This window comes from Eptatretus burgeri, chromosome 16, assembly GCF_056783735.1.
Source record: "Eptatretus burgeri isolate ZD-2024b chromosome 16, Ebu_testis_v1, whole genome shotgun sequence".
NCBI classification, from domain to species: Eukaryota; Metazoa; Chordata; class Myxini; order Myxiniformes; family Myxinidae; genus Eptatretus; species Eptatretus burgeri.
This window is the reverse complement of record NC_140976.1, coordinates 58,289,742-58,309,741: the sequence shown is the minus strand read 5'-3', so window position 1 is coordinate 58,309,741 and position 20,000 is coordinate 58,289,742. Positions and strand designations below refer to the sequence as shown.

Here is a 20,000-nt window from a genome sequence, read left to right as displayed (position 1 = left end):
TTGTCTGCATCATTTTTTTAATCTGAATGCTTCTTCTTCTTCTGCATTATGATTTCACATTTAATTTTCCGTGTCACCGGTGGGACAGGAAACCCTGTGGGACACGTCACTTATCAGGAACGGCATGTTTTATCTCAATTTGTTCACAAGTTGATTTATTCTTCAAGGGAAAATCTCCTTTGAACACTGAGAACTTTTTCACTGAACATTCTTAAATTGTTTAAAAAATCAATAATAATTAACTAAAAAATCCAGCCGAGGATCAAATAGCGTCTTGTGAATTTCTGAGTAATTTTTGTCGAGGAACTCTTAAATCGGCTGCGTAACCAAGCTCGCGTGTTTTTCACAGCCAGATATGGTAAATGTGAGATATGGCAGCTTCCATTGAAATCGTTCGGAAATTAACATAAGAATGTCATTTGAATGATTTTGAATAGATTATAACGTCGGAGGCTCATATTCTTGACAGGACTTCGGGGGCGTTCATGACCAGCCAAGAAACGTTTCAAGGCTCGAACGAATTTTGGAGAGATCATTACTCCATCACCGAGTGCTCGAATGAAACGAGCAGGGATTATGTAATTGTTTGAAGGTGCGAGGGATGATGCGCCAACTCGTCACGAAATACACCGTGGGATCTTTAACAGCCACCAATGACCAACGACGTCAGACGGGTCGAGCGACTTGGCATCCGTCCGACGGACGGCACAAGCGATGACGCCTCGCCCTGCATGAGAAATACCATGGTGTCACATTATTGGTGATTGTTCTGAAGTTGCAGGGATCTGTTTTTGCACCCTTTTTATGCAGGGCAGTGATGTTTGCTGATTTGCAAGCAGAAGGCAGATGACCTTGAGAAAATGAGAGGCTGAATAGAACAGAGAGAGGGTGAGCAAGAGCAAAGGAGCAGGTTTTTAGGACACGTGGGCTGATGCCGTCTGGACCAGTTGCTGAATCAGTCGAGGTTTGACAGCAAACTCTGCAGTTTGTCTATTTATTCATTTAATTACTCATTTATTATCTCCACCACTGAAGCCGGTGAATAGCTGGGTCGACATTTGAACCCAGTCGAGATGGCTCAAAGGCATGTGGGCGTGCATACCCCTCGGCTGTCCTGCCATCCGAGATTCTTGTTTTTGAAATTTGACTCGTTTTCCTTTCATGTTGCTCTTTTGCGAGCTTCACTTCAACAAGCTTGAACTTGGGGGTCAAAGAATCTCGATGCACGTGCGTGAGCGCTTTTTTTAACGAAGTAATCCAAAATGATTTTGTGGAACCATAAAAATAAGTACAAATCTTTTAATGGCAGCATCTGAGTATTGTAATTCCCTTTTTGTTGCTCACCCATAGAGAAACGTTTGTTATTTTTTCTGGAGGACTTGCATACGACAAAGCTGGCCACAGGCCCAGTTTAACAGTCATGCAAGGAAAGGACATCTCGGTCTTGGAAATGGACTTCCCCATTGTGGACTTCATTACACTGTGCGAGACGCCATACCCAAGTGGTAAGATGCTCGAATGACTTTTGTTTTGAAATTTTTATGATTCGTAAGGATGGTTAAAAAGGTACAATGCACACGCATGCACACACACCCACACTGGGATGGAGAGGAGGGGGGGGCAGATAGCTGGAAAGGGAGGGGTAGGGTGTAGAGGGTGTGGAGGGATGTTGAGAGAGAGTCCGAGAGAGACTGGGGGAGGAGAGGAGAAGAGAGGGGAAGAATTTCGCAATCAAAGAAAACGAAAATGGAAGATTTGCATTTGCAGCAAACTTAATTTAAAAAAAAAAAACGCTGTTTGTATCAGTATATGAATCCGTTTCACACTTGGAAGCGTTCATATAATAGCCTTGTGCCAGTTTATATCGCTTACAGTAATAGCCGAAGTAATTTCAGAATTGAAGTTGTGCTCACCATTTAATGGATCGTGTTGTTGCAATTTGTTTGCGAAAAGGAAGTAATGAACTGAAATTGAGACGGCTGGGATTCATTCAGAAAACTGACACCCCTTTCGGAAATGCACATATCCATACCCAAATGGTGATGTCCATGATTTGGAACTTGCTGATCCCAACCCGGCCGAGTCAGCTGTGGCAGATGCACGCACACAGTGAAGGATCTCATTTTTCATCACCTCATGTTGCACTGTTTTTTGTTGTTGTTGTTTTTTAAATATGCAATGTCAAGGCTCGTATAAGAGCGAACGCACATAACGTATAACAAGGGGAGCAGGAGACAAGAGGGACGGGAGAGGGAAGCACAAAACAGTGGGGAATAGACACAGGAGATCTGTGGAAGGGAGAGGGGTGGGGCGGGGTACACGGGGTATACAGGACGGACATTACAGGGACTTTCAGGAAGGAAAGCAGGGAATTTGAAGGAGGTGGGTTTGGGGTGGATTAATGGGGGTAGAAAACAATCATGTTTTTGGATGTGGGAAGAAAAGAGATGGTGGTGAACAGCTATTTGGAAGACCTGGAGGGAAGAGTGTGCGGGAGTTTGTTCTGAAGGTGGGGAAAAATAGGAATGAAAGAATGAAGGTGAGCAGTGATGCTTGATTTTGGCAGTTTTACCAGAAAGGGGTTGCTGGCGGACCTTGAGTGCCCTACGGTAATATAGGCGGGACAGATACCAGACAGAGCGGGGTGGAGGGTGGGGGGTGAGGCCGGAGAGGAGATTGTATAAGACAGAAAGACCACCTACTAGTGGTGAGAGAGTGAGAGACCCAAAGACTCAGCCTTACCATGGGAGATACCAATAATCTTGAATGCCTTGGTTTCCACAGCGTGAAGCCGAGAAAGGTGAGAGGCGGGGGCACCAGCCAAGAGCGGAGAGCAGTACTCCATCACGCTGCGGATGAAAGCTTTGTAAATGGTTAGAAGCTCAGGTGTGCCAAGGAAGGACTTTGCACGATGGAGGATGCCCATTTGGCAATTGGCTTTGGATGTCAGCTTGGAGGTGTGGCTTTCCCAGGAAAGATCATGGCAGATAGTGAGGTCCAAAAGATTAAATAAAAGGACTTCTTCAAGGGGATCATTGAGAAAGTAGATGGAGGAGAGGGTGCAGGGGGGGTGGGGGGGTGTCCAGATGGTCCTTTTGGAGAGACAAAGTGAGAGTGTGACATTTGTCTGGATTGAAAGACATGTTCCACGTGTTGGATCAGTTTGTGATTTTATCCAGATCTACAGAGAGCGTAGAAGCTGCTGCTTGCCGGTCTGAGGGATGACAGATGGTACGGCAGAGGGTGAAGTCATCAGCAAAGAGATAAAGAGGATTTTCCAGAGAGTCGGAGAGATCATTGATGAAAACCAGAAAAAGAACAGGGCCCAGAACGCTACCTTGAGGAACTCCAGCCTGGACAGGAAGGGGGGATGAGAGAACTCCATTTAGGGCCACACGTTGACTGGGACAGGAGAGGAAGTCTGTGAGCCATGAGTGGAGATGGCCTTGGATACCATAGGAAGAGAGTTTGGTGAGCAGAGCAGGGTGCCAGACCGTGTGAAAAGCACGTGATATGTCTGGAGAGATGGCTCTGATCTCATGTCTGGCATTGATGACCTCCATCCATTGTTGGGAAAGCAGAAGCAGCATATCCAGGGTAGAGTGACCTGGTCTAAAACCAAATTGATGATCGGAAATCAAGCGATTGGAGAAGAGGAAGGATTTAATGTCTGAAACGATGATGGATTCCATAACCTTGCTGATGATTGGGAGAAGGCTGATTGGTCTGAAGTTGCAGGGATCTGTTTTTGCACCTTTTTTATGCAGAGCAGTGATGTTTGCTGATTTGCAAGCAGAAGGCAGACGACCTTGAGAAAATGAGAGGGTGAATAGAACAGAGAGAGGGTGAGCAAGAGCAAAGGAGCAGGTTTTTAGGACACGTGGGCTGATGCCGTCTGGACCAGTTGCTGAATCAGTCGAGGTTTGACAGCAAATTCTGCAGTTTGTCTATTTATTCATTTAATTACTCATTTATTATCTCCACCACTGAAGGCGGATGGAAGTTGTGTTTTCACCCCTGTCTGTCTGTTGGTTTGTCTGTGAGCAGGATGTCTCAAAATATTGTGGACGGGTTCAGACGAAATTTGGTGGACAGGTTGGGTGCGTGACCAGGACGAATTGATTGGAATTTGTTGAAGATCCGGATCCGGATACTGGAATTTTTTTTTCTTTTAATGATTCCTCATTATTGAGAAATGGGGCTAAAAACGATATATAGCACGATATCTCAAAGAGTTGTGGACGGATTTGGACAAAACTTCGTGGATGAGTTGGATAGGTGTCGAGAATAAGGCGAATCGATGTTGGTTAAGGTCTGGATGTACATCTGGCCTATCAATGGGAAACAAACCTGGGGAATGTATCCCCTCCACCGAGTTCCATTCTAGTTTATTCATTTATTCATTCCAGTTTTCTTTTGGAGACATGCAAAACAAAATCAAGAGGTCACATTTAAGCAAAGAGGGTTAAAGTTGTTTCTTTGTCTTTCTTTTTATTTTAATCCAGAAATTAACAGGCTCCATTATCAGTTTTTGCGAAGCACTGTCCACTGGTCTAATGTGAAAGGAAATGAACAAATACCAAGTGCACAAAGACAGATTGATAAAGGGAGCAGGATGTGAAAAACCTGATGAGAAATTACAGGCCACCAACCTGCTTGTGATGAGTGGGACCAAACAGAGAGAAAAATAAATGAAATCAAGAGGATGTTGATATAGGTATGTTAGCTCGAGGAGACGCTGATGTTTCGTACGTTGACTCAGATGAAGGCTAACACCGGAAACGCCAGCTTCTCCTTGCTTCCCATGGTTGTTCACATACCTCCAGCAATCTCCTGTTTATTTAATCTATTTTTCCATCTCTTTGCCGACAGAGACAAAAAGTGACTACTTCATCTCCTATCGTAAAATGCAAAACGGTGCCCAATACCTTTTATTGAACCGACTCTTGGGCTCCAATGTGGAATACAGGAGCCTCACCCCCCCCGGACCCCTCCTCCCCTCCACCACCCCTTACACACACACACACACACACACACACACACACACACACACACACACACACACACACACACACTTTGACGAGCCACAATGACAAGCTGTACTCCCTGGAACTGTGTATTTGAGAAAATTTTGGTTGCGGGGGGGGGGGGGGGGGTTGGAGGGGATGCTGTGACGAGGTTTCAAAGTTAAATGTGCTGCTCATGGATCAGGTAAATAAACTTGGTGAATAAGTTTCAGAAGAATCCCAGAATGAGAAGTGACTAATAACTGCACAGGCTCTGATGACCATTCATTCATTCAATACACTCTTGCCGATTGGGTGCTCGGTGCCCTCCGTGGATCCTTCGTCAAAACTTCCAATTCTGAGCCTCCTCGCTGGCTAGCAATTTCCTTAATCCCATCCTTCCATTTCTCTTTGGCCTTCCTCGTGGTCTCCTTCTTTCTGGCATCCACCTGTCTGCCGTTCTGAATGTCTGATCCTCTCCCATACTCCACACATGCCCAGCCCAAGTCAGCCCCTTCTCTTCGGCCAGCTCACTTAATTTCCTCTGTCCAGTTTTTATCCGCACTTCCTCTTTTGGTGACTCTCTGCATCCAGCGAATCTCAAGAGTATTCTTCTCAGGCACTTGTACCACCAAAATCAATCAGTCTCCTTTTCTCCTCCTTCATCCAAATCCAGCTCTCTGACACGTAAAGCACCACAGAGATTCCTGCTGCATTTTACACCTTTTTAAAAAAAGACAGTCAAGGCTCGTAGAAGAGCTAGAACACAGAATGGATCAGGACGCAACAGAGCAAAGGGAACAGCAGAAAGAGAAGAGGGAAACACCAACAGCAGGGATGAGGGACAGGACAGATGGAGATAGACAAATGAGGGATGTGGGTAAGAATAAGAGGTCGGAGAAGATGCAGGGGTGGACAAGATGGATACAGGAGCAAACTCTCAGGAGAAAAAAACTGGAAATATGGAAAGACGTGGGTTTGGGCGAAAGGGGCGGGTGGTTAACGGGGGAAGAAAAGATCATGGTTTGGGATGAGGGATGATCTGTGATGGTGTTACACAGCTGGCTTGAAGACTTGGAGGGAATAATGAGATTGAAAAGAGTGTGGAAGTTTGTTCCACAGGCATGAAAAAAGAAGAACCAATGAGTGGAGGTGAGCAGTAATCCTGGATTTAGATAGTTTCACCAAAAGGGGGTTGTTGGTGACCGCATGCACCCTGCATAAACCTGGGGGTGAACAGCACAGGAAGAGCAGAGGGTGCAAGACCAGAAAGGAGTCAGAAGAAGACAGAGACCACTGACCAGTCTGCGATGACAAAGTGATAGACCCATGGACTCACCTTAATTGCGGGAGATTCCAATAATCTTGAAGGCCTTGGTTCCCATGGTGTCAAGCTAAGCAAGGTTTGAGGCTGGGACACCAGCCCAGAAGAGAGAGCAAGAGGTATGCATACTCACATAATGTTCGTTTGCAAACTCGCATCCCTTCTCCTTCCAGAGATCTTTGCTCAAATGATTGAACACTCCTCTCACCAATGCCAGCCTTAGCTTCACGTCCTTGTCACTACCTTCTTTATCTGTTATTGTGCTTCCCAAGTCTCTTGTTCGCTTCCTTGGACTACCAGCCTTGATAATAATACCACACAACATAAAATTAATTTCCTCGACCAAATGTTGAGAGGGGTATGCGAAGTGCCGCGGGAAAGAAGGTGAGATGACATCTTGGGCAGAAGGTCTTCTTCAGAGAAAGAGGGGAGGAAGTTACCCATCTTGCTTTGAAGAGGGGCTCATGCTCGAATCGCCACTTCCATGTACTGTACGAAGAGCTCATGCCATGCAAACAGCGGTTAACAAACCTCTCAACGTTTAGCTCATTAAAATCATTGTCCTTATTTTTCTGACAACACAGACAAACTCATCTTTATCAAGACTCGTTTCCCATTGGGCGTAAAAATATCACTGCCATTTGTAAAACAAATCCACTGTAAAGAATAATGACTTGCACCATCTGACATCAAACAATGTTTACCTTCTTACCAGTACCTCCTGAAGAGTTAGTGTTGTTTCTAACTTCTGGAACTCTCCCCTATCCACCCAATGTATCTTTTTTTTTGCTAAAGCTCTCACAATTATTTATTTTCCGTGTTGTAGACTTTCAGGATCCATATGCAGTGGTGGTTCTACACGAGAAGGATCTCGTGGTTATTGATCTCACCCAGAACAGGTGAGCAGCTTTCTTGCACAATCATATATATATGTATATATATATATATATATATATATATATATATATATATATATATATATATATATATATATATATATATACATACTCAAAGTTCGATATTGGGTCATTCCTGCTGGAACTCTTTGCCATCTTTAAACTGTTCCTCTGGTGGGAAGCGTGGGAATTTGCGATGGTGCGCCATCAGCGTTGCTCTAGTTTATTTTTTACAGAAGGTACAAAATCAATTTCACTGCCAAAGTAGTTGTCGGCGGTTGGAATATTAATCTGTTCGAGAATTTTAAGCTTTACTTTTTTGCACAAGTTTTAGGGCTGTATCTGCTTTCAGAACTTTTGAGAAATTTAAAAGTATCCAGCTGTTGCATTAGCTCATATTAAATTGATATTTCTTTGTGACAAAAATAAATGTGTTTGGATGGACTCTGTTGCCACCGCTTCGTCACCCACAACAGCAAGTATCCCCCGTGGGCTTTCATGATGTTTCAGACAGAATGGATTTGACTGTTAATATTAACAGTGTTTGATGGAAGATTCATTTGCAAGTCTTGATGTCACAGCTACCCGGTGTTCGAGAACCCTTATGCAATGGACATCCATGAATCACCGGTGACCTGCTGCGAGTACTTTGTGGATTGTCCCATGGACGTTATCCCAGCTTTGTACTCTGTTGGAGCTAAGCAGAAGCGGCAAGGCTACAGCAAAAAGGTATGACAATATAAACCATGACACTCCTCACAATCATTAATGCATTAACGTGATATTTTGCTTACATTCAATATACAACTGTCAACTTTGTAGTGGTTAATCTTTTTCTAAAGAAGTCACTTTTATCAAAACTTCCAAAAAGTATACAAAGGAATTTTTTTATTTCACATTAGCAATGGTCTACTGCATCATAACTGTGCTGTTTTTGTTTTAGAGATGGACTATAGTTTGGGCATTACATTCAGAGAAGGCATAGAGTGGGGTGCACAAGCTTCGAGGTGACCTATGGTTGTGCATGTGGTTGGAGGTGGCATCAGGTGGTACACATGGTTATAAGCTGCCTGAGGTGGTGCTGATGGTCAAACATGGCCTGAGGAGGGAGGAGCGCATGGTTAGATGCACCTTGGGGTGTTTGTGTGTGCTTGGAGGTGGCCTGGGGTAGTGCGCACGCTTGGAGGTGGCCTGGGATGGTCCTCACGCTCGGAGGTATCCTGGGGTGGGGTGCACGCTCGGAGGTGGCCTGGGGTGGTGCGCACGCTCGGAGGTGGCCTGGGGTGGTGCGCATGCTCGGAGGTGGCCTGGGGTGGTGCGCACGCTGGGAGGTGGCCTGGGGTGGTGCACACGCTCGGAGGCGGCCTGGGGTGGTGCGCACGCTCGGAGGGGGCCTGGGGTGGTGCTCACGCTCGGAAGTGGCCTGGGGTGGTGCGCACGCTTGGAGGTGGCCTGGGGTGGTGCGCACGCTCGTAGGTGGCCTGGGGTGGTGCGCATGCTCGGAGGTGGCCTGGGGTGGTGCGCATGCTCGGAGGTGGCCTGGGGTGGTGCGCACGCTCGGAGGTGGCCTGGGGTGGTGCGCACGCTCGGAGATGGCCTGGGGTGGTGCGCACGCTCGGAGGCGGCCTGGGGTGGTGCGCACGCTCAGATGTGGCCTGGGGTGGTGCGCACGCTCGGAGGTGGCCTGGGGTGGTGCCCATGCTTGAAGGTGTCCTGGGGTGGTGCCCATGCTTGAAGGTGTCCTGGGGTGGTGCCCATGCTTGAAGGTGGCCTGGGGTGGTGCCCATGCTTGAAGACGGCCTGGGGTGGTGCCCATGCTTGAGGGTGGCCTGGGGTGGTGCCCATGCTAGAAGGTGGCCTGGGGTGGTGCCCATGCTTGAAGGTGGCCTGGGGTGGTGCCCATGCTTGAAGGTGGCCTGGGGTGGTGCCCTTGCTTGAAGGTGGCCTGGGGTGGTGCCCATGCTTGAAGGTGTCCTGGGGTGGTGCGCATGCTTGAAGGTGTCCTGGGGTGGTGCCCATGCTTGAAGGTGTCCTGGGGTGGTGCCCATGCTTGAAGGTGACCCAGAGTGGTGCACGCACTTGGAGCAAACTGTGGATATGCTTATAAATTGAGCCCATTGTTGATGTTAATGTTATGGGCAATGGTAATGAGCACAGGCACATCTTCACAACACACCATTAATTTTAAATAGATACATTTTTATGGTAGTTTTATTAATTTCCTTGAAAAGCTATAAAATACGGTGTGTAGGCACACTTGGGCAAAACTACTTCTTTCATGTGGAACGAAATGTATGCACTAAAATCGATGCGGTTTTCACTTTAATTGTACTCGTACTATCTTTGATTCAAGTTTTATTTGTTCCTTGTGAAATCGCAAGTATATATTAGACGACTGAGCATGTTTGTTTGTCATTCATTTACAGGTTGCAATTCCAGGCCAAACTTTACCTACTGATGAAGCTAGTCAAAACTTAGAACCCCATAGTTTTTGAGGTCAAAGGTCAATGTCACAAAGCCAATTTTGATTCGATTGACTTTGCATATTGGGTCACTGAATTGATTCACCATTCAAAACCTAGGGGCCTATTGTTTGAGGTCAAAAGGTCAAGGTCACATAAAGTAGTCAATTTATATCCTATTGACTTGAAATTGGAACATAATTTGCATATTGGGTCACTGAATTGAGTCACCAATAATCAGAAGGATCTATTTGGCCGTTTTGACCTGTCAACGGTTTCCATGACAACAATTTCACCCCCCCCCCAAAAAAAATATGGGACTTTTTGTGATTTCATTGTTGCCATACCTCTTCCAAACTAATATGCCACATTGAAACAAACACGGCGTATTTGTTTGTGTGTGCAGTCATACATACATCTCATTTCCTAGCACCTCCTCACGAAGACCGGTGTTGGCTTAACGGTTAAGGTGGCTGGCTTCAGATGCTGGGGTCTTGAGTTCAAGCAACCTGTCGAGTCGTTGAATTAACACTAAGCGGGACAACTTAGGCTGTCATCCTTCCGAGGTCAGAAAAATGAGTACCAGCCAGCTGGTAACTGGGGCACTGCATCAGCGGCACAGCCACGCCCCCCCCTCTCCGAAAATGATGCAGCCAAGCAGCCACAGGCTGCATACAAATAAACAATCTCCTCACTCTTCTCTTCGCAACATTTTGCCCATTTTGTTCCCACTCTTCTCACCTCCTTTCTTTCTACTATATTTCCCCCTTCTCTTCATTTCCTCATTTTTGAGTTTTGTGCGCGTACGTTATCACACGGTCGGTATTCTGTTCTGCAGTACACCTTGGGGCTTTGACCTTAGCGACGTTCCCCTTCAGCATGGATGCACACAGTGGTTTAGTGACAGTTTTCGCACGCATCCAAGTATCTTCCTTTGATTCGTGCTTCGTCGTCATTAATTTTTATTTTATTTTGCAGGCATGAAAAAAAAAATGTGCTGCAATTATGACTACCAGCATTGAACTGTTTGTACTTCACTCACGTCTGCTTTAGGAGTGGCCAATCAATGGAGGCAGCTGGGAATTGGGCACTCAGAGCTTCCCAGAAATCATAATAACCGGGTAAGGCTGTCTTTCACGCATCGCTTTCTTTACTCCCTCCCCAAACGTATTCTCCCCAAACACACGTGCTCTCACTTGTTCCTCCCCCCTCATAGCCCTCCGATTGCATGTGCACTCGATACAGATCCCACACACGGTCCGTTGCTTCCCTGTCACTCTGTGACAGCAAAGTAGAAATGATCACCGGGGTACAGTTCCACCATTCGTGTGCCCAGAACGGATTGTTCAAGAATCGACTTCTTCAGTTATCTTTCGCTCCTCAAAAGCCTGGATTCTTCATCCATTTGCTTTATTACACTTTGTTCTATTTTTATTACTGTGCTTTGTGCTGGATATTAACTGTCATGTCCGATGCCTGGAATCTCAATGTGGGGAAAAGGCCCTTTCGACCTTTCAAGCTTTGTTTTGTTTTTTTAATCATCACCCCCAGTGTTACAACGTCTTGTGCACTCGTCACCACCTTTAATCAAAATACTCAAAACGAATCGATGTTCGATGGCAGCTCCTGAAGCTTTCTTATTCTGTCCACATGATGCAAGAACTGGTAGTTTGGAAGTATAAATCGAGCAATTTTCAAACAGTTCCCTCAACCATAACTGCCCAGGTTCTTGGACGCTTGTTGTCGTCTTAAAGTGGGCCTTGCTCCACCACCGTCCCCAGAGGAAATGCATTTGACCGCTTCTTACACACCACCATTGACGGATGATATGTCACTTGCACATAAAAGAGGTTTTCATGGTTACGGCAGATGAATAATGATCTCCGTTAATAAACCATGAAAGCATGGCTGACAGTTTTCTTTTCATGAGCTTGAAGTTCCTCCTTTAAAAAGGTTTGGGAGAATATCTACTTTGTTTTATATGTATGTATATATATATATATATATATATATATATATATATATATATATATATATATATATATATATATATATATATATACTCTTCTTTTGTTTTTAACCCCATCAGCAGATTCAATTGTACGTGCACGTATCCAAGCACGCGCAATTCCACTCCTTTGAGCGCACACCTCCGCCAAGCTCAACAGTTTATGTTTTGTCAGCAATTTTGGTAGCTAAACACACCTGAGCGGAGAAAGCGCTTTTCACTGCGAACAAGGTCTAAACCACTTCGTTGATTAATTAGGGTAATTATGCCAGCCTAATTTCCCCAGATGTTATCCATTAAAACAAATCTGTTTTTGCATTGGCAGGGTCGCAGGCAGACACGCAAGCAGGCCTAAGGAAATAAACACTTTCATGAAGACAAGACAGAACATAAACAGGGTCTCCAGTGGATAAGAAATAATCACTACTCTTGACAGCAGTTCAAGAAACTAATCTCGTTCGGCCATGACACACACAAGAACCATCCACACAAAAACTGGCGAGATGGAGATTGCGTCAGGAAAGTCCCAAGTTGACGTGTGCAGTATTTCATGAAGTCAAGCCGTGCTGCCGGCTCCGTCCAGCTGCGAAAACTCATGGAGAATGTGTCGACTACTCGACTCTACTGACACAGAGAGCATGCCTCCTTTGACTGTACTTGCCTCTGAGGCATCCTTGTCGGTGATCTTCACCAACCAAGCATCGCCGATGCTTCGCGGCAGCTCTGCGGCCCAATCGGATAGCACTGATCCTGAACCATTTGGCACCGTGACCACTGAGCAGCACGGTCCATTGGTGTGTTGCCTTATTCGCCACCTATCAGGAGAGGCCGTGTTGGTGGACAGGAGCTTCTAACTCTTCTCCAGGTTACGAGTGATGGGGTGGATGGACATGGATTAGCATAGACAATATGGTGTCTGAAGCTTTTCTCGCTCGCCAGATTCCTGCCTGGTTCGATACGGGAGACACGTAACAAAATATCCTTAACCCTCGAAAGCTACTAAAGGTTGCAACGCAGTCTCACAGTGGTGCATAAACAAACAGCATGACTTGTCCCTATCCACATTTCCTTAATACTGTACAGGGAAGAAGGTCCTATAAGGTACTTTGACATAAATGTGGGTGAACACAGTACTGTAGGGAATCAATCCGACCCTCTTTTTGAAACAACAAAAACCCCTGGTACTTCCCCGACAAAACCAGTGATGTATTGTGGCTGCGGACACGTTACTCTCCGGAAAGCAGTCTATATATTGAAATGTTCTTTTTTTATTTGGACTGAGAGAACGCAAGTTATCCCAAGAAAAGTAACCACTCATCTGATTATGCCATCAAGGTGCTATATTCCTTTTTTTTGTAATTTGTCCATAAATTTACCTTTGGGAAGTTAATCAAGGCTTTGAATCAATGTGGATTTACATCGCGTGTTACATTGCAGTGCTTTTCCAAATGGTTGGACTACCAGCCTTGATAATAATACCACACAACATAAAATTAATTTCCTCAACCAAATGTTGAGAGGGGTATGCGAAGTGCCGCGGGAAAGAAGGTGAGATGACATCTTGGGCAGAAGGCCTTCTTCAGAGAAAGAGGGTAGGAAGTTACCCATCTTGCTTTGAAGAGGGGCTCTGCTACATGCAAAAAGGCCTCTGCTACATGCAGAATGCAGAAACGCTCGTAATGAATTTGTTGATGTTGTGATTTGTGTTTTCAATCGGAACTTTCTCACCTTTTGTTCTAAACGCATCCTAAAGGCCACCGTTACATATGAGCAAATTTTTGGGTTGTATGATGGAGGTATTTTATATTCCTTTTGTAATAGCAATCTCTTCACAGGAATTTGGCCACATGAATGGCTAAGGAGCTATTCCAAGATCATTATAAAGTCCCCTGTGGGCTTAGACCCTAGAGTGAGGAGGGGGGGGGGGCTTAATTTGAGTCACACTCTCTGATGAGTTGATAGTTCCTGTTAAAGCAATTTTTCAGGATAAGGAATACACTAAGTGGATTGTCACGTGGTTTATGAACTTCCCAAAGGCAATAGTTGGTCGTATCCATTGAGACGTAGCTGCTCAGCAATTTTTGCCATTTCTTTTCTTGGCTGTTGCAAAAATCCATTTTGATACTTTGATCCTTGACTCACCCGATGAAGACACATTTTAGTTATAACAATGACTATCAAACTTGATAAGCCTGGAGGATTATGGGTAATTTTTTTTGCCTTTTGCCACAATTGAGTATGTCATACTTGGAAAGAAAATGAAACAAATGTTTCGACCATAAAAGCCGGCATTTGCATGACTGAGGATTTGACTTTGTGCTCTCATGTTCCCAGACATGCGGACGGGTCGGTGAAATTCTGGGATGCCTCAGCAAGTAAGTAGTCACGAAGTTCAACTGGTGTATTGGTAAGATGTGCTAGTTATAGTGACTCGTAGTGTACCCACCCTATGGGCGATCTTGTTCTAAGTGTGCAACACGTTATTCTGACACATCCCTTCAAAATTATTTGGGCAGTTTATAGGCAACAGTCCACTACCTTGATACCTTGATCACTCCCAAAAATAAAATTAACTCGGGTTACATATATGAAGCAAAAACATGCGTACTGCTTATATGCATATATAATACATTGTGGTTATGTAGCTCAGATAATACAATGTGGTTATATAGCTCGGATAATTCCAATTGCACCCAATCTCCCCCCAAAGGAAGGTGGAGAAGCTTCTTTCAACTCTCGACTCTGACTTCTACTGGACCAGACGGCAGCGGCTCACGTGTCCCAAAAACCCGCTCTGCTGGTCTTGCACATCGTCTTTCTGCCGTTTTCACCCTGTCATTTGTGCTCGGTCATCTTCCATCTGTTTGGAAATCGCTAACATCACTGCACTGCATAAAAAAAAAACATGCAAAAACGGATCTCCTTCACTACAGACCTATCGGCTTCCTTCCAATCATCAGCAGGGTCATGGAATCCATCATCACAGTTGATATGAAATCCCTCCTTTTCTCCAACAACCACATCTCAGATCACCAATTTGGTTTCAGACCGGGTCACGCTACCTTGGACATGCTACTTCTACTCACCCAACAATGGATGGAGGTCCTCAATGCAAAACCTGAGTTCAGGGCCGTCTCTCTGGACATATCTCATGCTTTTGATACAGTCTGGCATCCTGCCTTGCTCTCCAAACTGCCTGCTAATGGCATTCATGCCAACTCCACACATGCCTTACTGACTTCCTCTACTCTTGGAGCCAACATGTGGCACTCAATAGAATCCTTTCATATCCTCGTCCTATCAAGGCTGGAGTTCTTCATGGCAGTGTTCTGAGCCCAATCCTATTCCTGATCTTCATCAATGATCTCTCTGACTCTCTGAAAAATCCTTTTTATCGATTTAATGACTCCACCCTCTCCCCTGACATCTCTCATCCTTCAGACGGGCAGGCTGCATCCTCTTCCCTCTCTTCAGACCTTAAAAAAATCACAACCTTGTCAACACTTGTAGAGTACGTCTTTCAATCCTGACAAATCTCACATGCTCACTATTTCTCTCTGAAAGGACCATCTTGCAACCCTCTACTCACCCCCCATCTATTTTCTTCATAATCCTCTTGAGGAGGTTCAGTCATTCAAACTTCTGGGTCATTTCAACGTTGGCCTCTAAAGCCAGTTGCCGTCGTACAGATTCCTTCCTTGGCAAACCTGAACTCTTCTCCACCAAGATGTGCAACTAAGAGGCTTTCATCTGCAGCTTTATTGAGTCCTGCTCTCCCCTCTGGGCTGGCTCCCCTGCCTAACATAATTCTCAGCTTCATGGTGTGGAAACCAAGGCCTTTCAAGATCATTGGAATCTCCTGTGATGAGGCTGAGTCTATGTGCTGATCACTTCTCCATTGCAGACAGGTCGGTGGTCTCTCTGTCTTCTGTTGCCTCCTTTCCTGTCTTGCACCCTTTGCTCTTTCCATACTTTGTGCCCCCCTCCCCCCCCCCCAAGTTTCTTCAGGGCTCACACAGGCCACCTTCAACCCCCTTCTGGTAAAATTACCTAAACACAGGATTACTGATAACCTCCACTCATTTCTTCCTCTTTTTCTCCCCACCTGTGGAATCAACTTCCACATCCTTTTCAATCTAACCCTTCCCTCCATGTCTTCAAGATACCTGTTCCCCATCATCTCAGGTCGTCCCCAATCCAAAACCATAATCGTTTTTACCCTCATTAACCCCACACAAAGCCCTCCTAATTTCCCAGTTTTTCCTCCTTGGAGTTTCCTTCTCCATGCATGCATGTATTGAGTCCTGTTTTTGTCTATTACATCCTGATCCATTCAGTGTGCTCGCTCCTCCACGAGCCTTGACTACATATACAAAAGGGGGGTGGGGGATGAAAATGCTAAGATGGGCAAAAAAGAAAAATTCCCCAAATCTGATGGAATCAAATGATGCCCTCATTGATCCCTGAAAGTTTCAACTTCCTCGGTCATATCTTCTCGGAGGAGTAGATGAAACATTAAACATACCAACATACTTTCCCTCCATTATATAGACTATAGAGATCTATTACGACCGTGAAATAATGTTATATTTGTTAATCAAATATATCTTGTTGCAATCACAAGTCGTACGTGATAACGTATAACTTTACTCTCGCACGCCGTTCTCAATTGCAAGTCGTACCGATGATGCACGTGACTGTGCAGGAATGCGCGCAACACAAATTTGGAATATCATTTGTATCAACTGGATTTGTACCACTTTATTGGATCTATTTTGTTGGTTGCAACCAAGAAAAGACGTGGTTATCAGACAACAAATAACAGATGAATATAATTGAAACGGAAAAAGAAAAATTGAATGTACATGTCGACATCAAAATGGCACGCAGAATTCATAACGTAATGTCCATAACAAACGAGAACGAATTGCCAAAACCCAACTTGGTATTCATCAGTTGCCACTTGCATCTCACAACTAATATGCCCCCAATGAAGTGACACGATGACTCTTTTGCAAAAGCAGGTGTGATGGATAAACCATTTATTTATTTAAATGAATAAGCTTCTTCCTGCAGAATATATCGGAGATGGTAACTCGTGTTGAAGTAAAAGAGAGGAAAATAACATTTCTTCATAAAAGTGATTCGGTTGTTGCCCCCAGTGTGTACGTGAAATAGCAACCCGCCCTATGGTTGATCTGTGACACGAATGTGCGAGCAATAGGGCCGACACCGAGCGGGTTTGTTTCCTCGATCAACACTCTGGTCGGTTGCTATTTGCTGCACGTACATCATCTTCTCAAAGGTGTCACCTTTGTGTCTGTTTGTTCTTCGAGCCAAAAAAGATGGCAATTTTAAAACCAAATGCTAGTACTGCTCTCGCATTGTTTCTGGATCGGTTAAAACCTGCTCAAACGTCAAAACTCATCGAAAGGTAAGTGGTTCTGCGATCCTTTGTGACGTTATTATGAACTTGGGAGAAAATTTTCAACTAAGAGCTTCATTGAATCGATGTAGGTGTCAACTGATTTGCCCATGGCGGCCAATTACAACTCCAAATTACAAAAGTACAACATGCAAGTATCATACCTATCCTATATCTAGCATGATATATCGTTTATTTGGACTGTCATACACATTATTATTGTGTTCAAGAGAGAGGCAGAGATAAAGATGCAGCGAGAGAGACGGAGAGACAGGCTTGGTCACATTTTGAGAAAAGGTAAATTGCTGAGAGAAGTGATGGTAGGTAAACAGACGAAGACAGAGACAGTGTGATAAATGGCACTTTTTAAGATGTAAAATCTAGGCTCGAGGAAGAGCGAGAGTCTCACACTGAGTGCGTGACACTTGTCCGGTACGGATCATTGGGATTACAGGATCTTGTAGTATTTGTATATATTGAATCTAGTACAAATAGATCCTGTCTTGTATGACCAATGGTATCTTTCAAGAAAAGGTCACTGCATAATGCTGGCGGGATGGCCTCGAGGTACGCACACTCACTTCTAAGCCATCTCGCCTGAGTTCGAATCCCAACCCAGCTATAACTTGTCATCCTGGTGTTTCACATCAATGTGTCATCCCTCGGATGGATGTTAAACTGGTGTCCCATCTGCCGGCGTTAGTTGGTGACCGTCAAATATCTCATGGCGTCCTTCACGAAGATTAGGCGAGCTCTCGCCAACACCAGGGCCAAATTCCAAATTCCTGCCCTAATCTATAGGGGGTGTTGCATCAGCGGCACAGCGATACCCTCAGCCAATGATGCTACTCTGCAGTCTTGTGCAGCATATGAAAGAAGAAGAAGGTCACTGCATAAGTCAGGTATATTGTTGCAGTTGCAGCTACATGCATTTTTTATTCTTTCTCTCTTGCTTTTTCCCACGCAAGTGGTAACATCTGCAGTGAAGTGCATTATGATATCTGCTAATATTGTAATCTGCTATAATTGCTAATATAATATAATATATTATAATCTGCTAATATTCCAAAAGCTTTTCTCAATATCCCACAGTTAGTCTCCAACACCTGTACCGCTTCAAGACCTCAAAGGTGTTTGAGAAGACACGTCTGCGAGATCTGCCTGATGAAGACCCATTTGCTGTGCAGATTCTTTCCTGGTGTCCGGAGAGCCGCGTGCTGTGCGTCACGGGTGTCTCTGCGCATGTGATCATGTACCGTTTCAGCCGCTTCGAGTCCAATGTTGAGTTGGTGGTAAGACTCTCCCCTCCCTTCCTGCCCACCTCCCCCAACCCCAACCACGTTCCAATTATCGAATTGTAAATACTGATACATTTTGACATCTTTGATGATACAATGATGGTTTCTCCAAAGAAGCAGTGTTCTCTGGGTGTCAGAATCTTCATTGCTGAGAATTTGATGTCTTCAACATCAAACGTATAAACAGTTGCACGACGAAGGCAATTTTGCCGCCATTACGCTTGTTTTGACTGTCGACTCGATTTACCAAATTACTCAACCATGTAAAAGGGAAATAATTTCTCTGATGGATGGTGCCATTGGCTTGTCATCGTTATGCTAATGATCTCTGGTACCGCATTCCCACAAAGCTTTGTCTGCAACCACTTTCTTGATGGAATTTCACTTTTCGTGAAATGTTAAAATTGGTGCTCACATGCACTTATCTTTCCAGCTAATGTAATGCAATGGTTGGGTTTACATTGACCGTTTAACTTTCCGAAGCTGTACAAAAGCCACTGATGTGAGGTGAGTTAATGAATTTACAACAGGAAAACAAATGGTGGCGCCGCAGGCTGTACAATTTGTGTTTTGCTTATCTGCTCTGTTGACAAAGTAATTGTGTTTTCCATAGGCATTGGAGGTACGAATGCAATCTGATGCCGACAATGACGAGTCACCACAAGGAGAACAAAGCCCATTGCAACAGCAGCATCAAGCGGTTGTCACGCGAAGTCAGTCAGTTCCTGTCACTGAATCCAACATCACCACCATTACAACCACTCTAGAAAGTCTCAGGTAAGCAAAATTGTGGACAGTTTTCTACAAAGACGTGAATCCTAGAAGCCTGATGAATAGCTCTGCTTGGAATTGCTTCGTAGCAGCCTGAGATAAGTTGAGACCCATAAATTGCTCCCATTGTCCAACCGAAGGCCGGAAGCTTCTAGCATCATGTTTTTATCCAAGTTCTCGTGATCCACGAACCAAACGTCTTGCGGAATATCATTGCTGTTTTGGAATTGACAATTGAGGGGTTACGCCCAAGTTCGGGACAAGTGCAGCATAAAGCTGACAGTGTAGGCCAGGGTGAGGTTGACTAATTTTGGCTGAGAGTACAGTTGGAGAATAGCTACAAGTTATTTGGTGTTACAACTGTGTTGTGTGGAAGGAGATCTTTTGCAGCACCTTGAAAGACATTTTCACGTGCACGGTTGTAATTTGTGGATTGTAAGATGTAATTAGCTGATTTTAGACCGACCATTGTCATCCTTGTGCATCAGGGTGAAGTCAAATGCACTGAAACAGCAAGCTGGGTACCAAGCGGAGCTCATCATTCAGCCGCTGTGGGTTTATGGAGAACCTCCTCAGCAGATTACCAGCTTGGAATTGAACTCTGCATACAGTCTGTACGAGACCCGACCTCCATCGTTCAATTTTTTTTTGTCTTCTGTCTTTACCAGAATCCCTTATTTATTTATTTATTTATTTATTTATTTATTTTTCTCTTTCCCCCCATGGCAACTGCCACATTTCCTTATTTTTGTGCTGCTGCTTTTTTTTTCCTGCTTCTACTATTTATTTTTACTTCTTCTTCCTCATCCT

At 44.7% G+C, this 20,000-nt stretch overlaps 1 protein-coding gene across 8 annotated transcripts in view; it reads left to right on the top strand.

Moving 5' to 3' along the window:
* The window catches only part of STXBP5 (syntaxin binding protein 5), a 212,752-nt gene that overhangs the window by 168,117 nt on the left and 24,635 nt on the right, over positions 1-20,000 (top strand). For all 8 annotated transcript variants that reach the window (XR_015052210.1, XR_015052211.1, XM_085858899.1 and 5 more), the window contains exons 10-17: positions 1,351-1,505; positions 7,157-7,229; positions 7,808-7,955; positions 10,742-10,809; positions 14,031-14,071; positions 18,214-18,413; positions 19,033-19,196; positions 19,679-19,804. Coding sequence is in view for 6 of the 8 variants with exons in the window: in XM_085858899.1 (XP_085715025.1) it covers positions 1,351-1,505; positions 7,157-7,229; positions 7,808-7,955; positions 10,742-10,809; positions 14,031-14,071; positions 18,214-18,413; positions 19,033-19,196; positions 19,679-19,804 (975 nt within the window). In the remaining 2 variants the exon portion in view is untranslated. The remainder of the gene's footprint in view (positions 1-1,350; positions 1,506-7,156; positions 7,230-7,807; positions 7,956-10,741; positions 10,810-14,030; positions 14,072-18,213; positions 18,414-19,032; positions 19,197-19,678; positions 19,805-20,000) is intronic.